General features: G+C 42.6%; 1 long non-coding RNA gene and 1 gene segment (V, D, J or C); one reads left to right on the forward strand and one right to left on the reverse strand.

Annotated features, from left to right (window-relative positions):
• Positions 1 to 3,520: 3,520 nt before the first annotated feature.
• LOC115543513 (uncharacterized) lies at positions 3,521 to 3,842 on the reverse strand. The gene is made up of 2 exons (XR_003976708.1): positions 3,801 to 3,842; positions 3,521 to 3,701 (listed from the first exon to the last, which is right to left on the reverse strand). It is a non-coding gene; the product is annotated as an uncharacterized LOC115543513 (long non-coding RNA).
• Positions 3,843 to 4,560: 718 nt separating this feature from the next.
• On the forward strand, positions 4,561 to 5,640 carry LOC115543499 (immunoglobulin kappa constant-like; the record flags this gene model as incomplete). The annotated part of the segment is given in 2 exon segments: positions 4,561 to 4,591; positions 5,110 to 5,640. Coding segments are annotated over 2 exon segments (357 nt in total), but the record flags the coding sequence as incomplete, so codon positions are not given.
• Between the last annotated feature and the right edge of the window lie 360 nt (positions 5,641 to 6,000).

Consider the following 6,000-nt stretch of genomic DNA (forward strand, 5'->3'; position numbering starts at 1 on the left):
TATCTGGTTGAGGTCGATCTTGGTTTGTATGACATCCTTTGACTCTCTAATTTAGATTTATTATTACATAAAACCATAATAGATATAAAGACATTGTTCTGTTTAAAATAAATGCATAATTATAACATTGGCTTGAATGTTTTTTATTCAGTCAAATTATTAGACATGTGTTAAAACAATAAACCTTTTGTAATTTTGCGTTTAAAAATGTTATGAAAATAAATGTAAATAAATATATTTCATTAAATCTATTTAAACAATTAATGTATATTGATTATAATAATACAGTGAAATAAATATCGACTAATTCATCCATTCTAGTGAGAAGCCATTATTTGTGTGTTAGTGAGATGAGTCTTTAATGTGCGGGAGGTTTTTGTACAGCCTCTTAATGAGTTTGTATCACTGTGGTGGACTTTTGGTGGAGGCACCAAACTCATCGTTGACTGTAAGTACAAGGACACTTTTCTTTGCATGGCATATTTAACTTTCTTTAAATTATTATAAGCGTGATAATCTTAATACTTTATACTTTTCTATTGTTTTAAATTCTTTTTCGGATGATAAGATGAGTAAAAAGTGTAAATATATCGTCGTACAGGGTGCTGTCTTTTAAATTACACTTAATTTGTTGCATATGTTCTACAATATAATGTATTTTATGAAAAACCTCATTATTGCTATGTCATTGTTCATTTATTTAATTGTCAAATGAGTCACCTTTAAGTTTGAAGAAATTCAAACTGGGGTAAAGTCGATTAATGTTAACCCAATAAAATGCTAAATTTTGAAGTTCAATCATTTTAAATATAAACATGTTACAGTTTTAATGAAGAGATTTTAAACCAAATGGTTTCCTTCCTCTTTAATGTCACCAACTGCTGGTGAACAGGAAGCTGTCCCTTCCCTCTGTGCTCCTATGAGGCTGATGTTAACTGAGCCTGTTGTCCACTCCTCTCTCTCTCTTCCAGTGGGAGTGGTGCAGCCCACGCTGAGCGTCCTCCCTCCCTCCCTCCAGAGTGGAGCTGGAGCAGGGCAGTGCTACACTAGTGTGTACGGCCAGTGGGGGCTTCCCCTCAGACTGGAAGCTTGGCTGGAAGGTGGGGGGCAGCAGCAGGTCTGGGGGGGTGTCAGATAGCCTGGGGGTCCTGGGGAAAGATGGCCACTACAGCTGGAGCAGCACCTTGACCCTCCCTGCAGACCAGTGGAGGAAGGCGGGCTCAGTGAGCTGTGAGGCCAGTAAGAATGGCCAGACGCAGCCTGTCACTCAAACCCTGAATCCTGGAGAGTGTTCAGAGTAGAGAGGCTCCAGCATGGAGGTACTGGAGGATACAGATCTCCTCTGACACGTCTGCTTTATGTCTCTCTGTCTCAGGTGGCACCGCTACTTCTGTTGATTTACATTGATATAACACGCATTTGATTCATTAACATGATGCTCTTTAGATTTTACCCCTTGCTTGTGTTGGTCACATGTTGAACATTTAATAAAGATTTAAAGAATAAATTCATTAAATATCATTTATCTTCTGTATTTGAAATTGAATGCTGCTTCTATTGAGCATATAAAACCTCTGCTATCTTCATTAAACAAATTTCACAACCATTATGAATGAAGGCTTAAAGCTATGGTGTGTATCTCTGAATGAGCAAAGTGTTGGCTGTGTGGATTTCCTTGGAAAGTGTGTTCAGTGTATTCAGTGGACCAGTGTCAGTCATAGAGCCACTGCTGCTGAAATGACCCATGTGTGTCAGACTGACTTTCTGTCGTTTCATATAATAGTAGTTCAGAGAGATGTCCAGGTTTCTGCAGATACCAACTTAGAATCGTTTAGAGGTACGTCTTAAAAGACATTCAGTTTCTCCCAACAAAATATAAGAACCCTAGCATGTTGAGTGGTGGAAACAGGAGCATGTTCATATTGTCTGTATATGAGTCAAAGAACAAACCGACGTCGAAAAGATGTGTGTTTCATTTAACGTATTCTGTGAGCAGTGAACTGTAGCTATTCAAATGATATCCATTTTTAGCTGATGTGCACCTGTGTCTTTTGAGCGGCAGAAAGTCAGTGGAATTGTAGGGCGGAGGTTTTCAAAGGAGTCTCTGGAGATTCCAGTGAAAGCAGTATGTGATAATTTCTCCATACTAGCTCAATGTCGCTCTCTAGTGTCCGACCAACGCCATTACAATAAAGGCTGATTCCATGAACTCCCCTATCTTCAGGTATTATTTAATAAACAGCTGGCTTCAATCGATTCATAATACTGATAGTAACTTATAAGAAATTCGTTTCATCAGGACGCAAGATGCTTTAAATGCAGGTGACAAAGAACAAAACAACGTTAAAGATTATTTTTTGAAACAATCAAAACAATAAATAAACGAATAAATAAGAAAAGATCATGTTCCAAAGTCCAGGCCCAGTAAGTGGGTCTTCAGGCAGCTTGTGAAAACGCAGATGGATCCAGTGTTGAGGATCTCCCGGGGAGCGAGTTCCACAGAGTGGGGGCAGCCACCCTAAAGGCTCTGTCCATAGCTGAAGTCCCTAACCCGGGGTGGGGGGGTGGGCAGTCCGTGGTCTGAGGGACGGAGATTCTGGGAGGGGGAGTAGGGTCTGAGGAGCTGTGAGAGGAGCGGGGGCTAGAGGGACTGGGGGGTGAGGAGGAGGAGGAGGAGGAGGAGGAGGAGGAGGAGGAGGTGGTGCGACAAGACCTTAATGGGAGCCGGTGGAGGTGGATGAGGGGGGGGGGGGGGGGGGATTGGTACACTGGAGCCGATCCAGGGCTCTGTGGGGACCCCCCAGTGAGGGACGGCCCCAGTCTGGACATGTTTCTGAGGGGGTCCAATGCCTATCTGTTGAAGGACTCCATGTGGGGAACCAGTGATAGGGATGAGTCTGGGACCCCCCCTAGTTGGGGACTGGAGAGAAGGGGCAGACGGAGCAGCCGTCCATGGAAGGACCAGATCCCCGACCTTCTGGGGCCTGGGGGGCCCCAACCAGGACTCTGTCTTCTTACTGCTGAGGTGGAGGAGGTTGGCAGACATGAAGAGTGACAGGGGGGGGGGGGGGGGGATGTAATATGTTGAAGTTGAGGTTGTATGTTAGGTGGAAGTTGAACAGATAGTTGTGTGTAATACGTGGTAGTTGATGTGGTTATTGTATGTAATATTTGGTAGTTGAGGCAGTAGTTGTGTATTTAATAATGCTGAGGAATCTAATGCTGGCTCTTGGTTGAGGCCCCTGGTTAGAGCCAGCTCTGTGCTCAGCGCTCTGTGTCAGAGTCTCTTCCCCCTCAGCAGCTGCAGCAGGTTCCTGCTGTAACAGCTCAGTGGCTACGCAGTGTGACTGAGGGAGGTTTTTGTACGGCTCTCAATCACTGTGTGAACACATTGCCACTACGGTAACTCTGACAGTGATAAACTGCTGCATCTTCACGCTGGGCGCCGGTGATGGTCAGAGAGAAGTCAGTGCTGCTTCCACTGCCACTAAACCGAGCTGGTGTTGGTGATACAAGTTGGTTTGCATATTTTATGAAGAGCTTGGGGGCTTCTCCAGGTTTCTGTTGATACCAGAACATACCCTCATCTCCATCACTCCATCTGTGAACCGCTGGGTTTGTTTTACAGGTCAGAGTGACTGTGGATCCTGGATTAAAGGACACTACTGGTGTCTGAGTCACAGTCACCTGACTGCTGGTTCCTGTAGGAAACAAACAAACCAAACATTGAGTTATCCAATAGAAAACACAAGCAAACAGAGAAGGGTGGTCCACATTTTGACTGAGTGGAATGAACCAACCTGTTAAGGATCCACAGACCACTGTCCAGAAAAGGAGGGTGAGGTGATTCATGGTTGCCACGGTTTCTGGGGTGTTGATTGACAGCTCCGAGTCCTGCAGTGTTGAACTCAGAGGACTTTAAACCCTCTCAGAACCCCAGTTTCAGCTGAGCATGCAAAGCTGCCTCTATATGGAAATGACCTGTTTCCACTCATCAGACTGGGGGTGAGAGTGACTGCAGACGTTCTGGGAGGACCGCTGTATCTCTTCTATATTCACATTTTTGGAATACAAATTCAGATTTAATGGAAACTATTGGAATTTTAAATAAATAACATTTTATCTGGTTGAAGCCGATGTTGGTTTGTATGAAATCCTTTAACTTTCCATTTGTTTGAAAGAAATTGTCGTTACATTATTACCTGAACCGAGAATAATAGATGAAAACATATTGTTCTGTATATGATAAATGCATGGATATAACATTGGCTTGAAGGTTTTTTATTAAGTAAAATTAATAGACTTGTTTTAAAACCATAAACCGTTTGTAAGTGAGCCTTTAAAAATGTTATGAAAATAATTGAATGATGAATATATTTCATTAAATTACTATGCATTCATACGATTAATATATTTTAATTATGTTTCCAGTGAATCAAATGTCGACTTAATCGTCCATTCTAGTGAGAAGCCAGTGTTTGTGTGTCAGTGAGATGAGTCTTTAATGTGCGGGAGGTTTTTGTACAGCCTCTTAATGAGTTTGTATCACTGTGGTACTCTTTTGGTGGAGGCACCAAACTCATCGTTGACTGTAAGTACAAGGACACTTTTCTTTGCCTGGCATATTTAACTTTCTTTAAATATAATTAAGCACGATAATCGTATCTTTTGGAACTTTCTATATTTTTAATTTCTTGTCATTTTTTTTTAAAATAAGCTGAGGACAAAGTGTAAATATATTGTGGTACAGAGTTCTGTCTTTTAAATCACACTGCATATGTTACATATGTTCTACAATATATTTCATGAAAGACCTCATTATTGCTGTGGCATTATTCATTTATTGAATTGGCAAATCAGTCACATTTAAGTTTGAAGAAATTCACATTTTTCGGATAATGTTAACCCAATAGAATGCTAAATTTTGAAGTTCAATTATTTTAAATATGAACATGTTATCGTTTTAATGAAGAGATTTTAAACACAATGGTTTCCTTCCTCTTTAATATCACCAACTGCTGGTGAACAGGAAGCTGTCCCTTCCCTCTGTGCTCCTATGAGGGCTGATGTTAACTGAGCCTGTTGTCCACTCCTCTCTCTCTCTTCCAGTGGGAGTGGTGCAGCCCACGCTGAGCGTCCTCCCTCCCTCCAGAGTGGAGCTGGAGCAGGGCAGTGCTACACTAGTGTGTGTGGCCAGTGGGGGCTTCCCCTCAGACTGGAAGCTTGGCTGGAAGGTCGGGGGCAGCAGCAGGTCTGGGGGGGTGTCAGATAGCCTGGGGGTCCTGGGGAAAGATGGCCACTACAGCTGGAGCAGCACCTTGACCCTCCCTGCAGACCAGTGGAGGAAGGCGCGCTCAGTGAGCTGTGAGGCCAGTAAGAATGGCCAGACGCAGCCTGTCACTCAAACCCTGAATCCTGACCAGTGTTCAGAGTAGAGAGGCTCCAGCATGGAGGTACTGGAGGATACAGATCTCCTCTGACACGTCTGCTTTATGTCTCTCTGTCTCAGGTGGCACTGCAGCTTTTGATGATTTACATTAATAATAACATGTCTGATTCATTAACGTTATGCTTTCAGATATTTACCCATTGCTTGTGTTGGTCACATGTTGAACATTTAATAAAGATATAAAGAATAAATTCTTCCTTGTCATCATTTACTATCGTTTATCTCCTGTATTTTCGCATTAATGTGGCTTCAAATGAGCATATAAAACCTCTGCCATCTTCATCAAACAAATTCCCCACGGGGGGAGGCTATGATGTATATCTCTGAATGAGCAAAGTGTTGGTTGTGTGGATGTTGTAAAGTGTGTTCACTGTATTCAGTGGAGCAGTGTCAGTCATAGAGCCACTGCTGCTGAAATGACCCACGTGTCAGACTGACTTTCTGTCATTTCATATAATAGTAGTTCCGAGAGATGTAAATTCAGTATCCCTCCCCAAGACATAGGAACCCTAGCAGGCTGAGTGGGGAAAACAGTAACATATTCATAATGT

Source organism: Gadus morhua, chromosome 5 (genome assembly GCF_902167405.1).
Source record: "Gadus morhua chromosome 5, gadMor3.0, whole genome shotgun sequence".
Lineage (NCBI taxonomy): Eukaryota > Metazoa > Chordata > Actinopteri > Gadiformes > Gadidae > Gadus > Gadus morhua.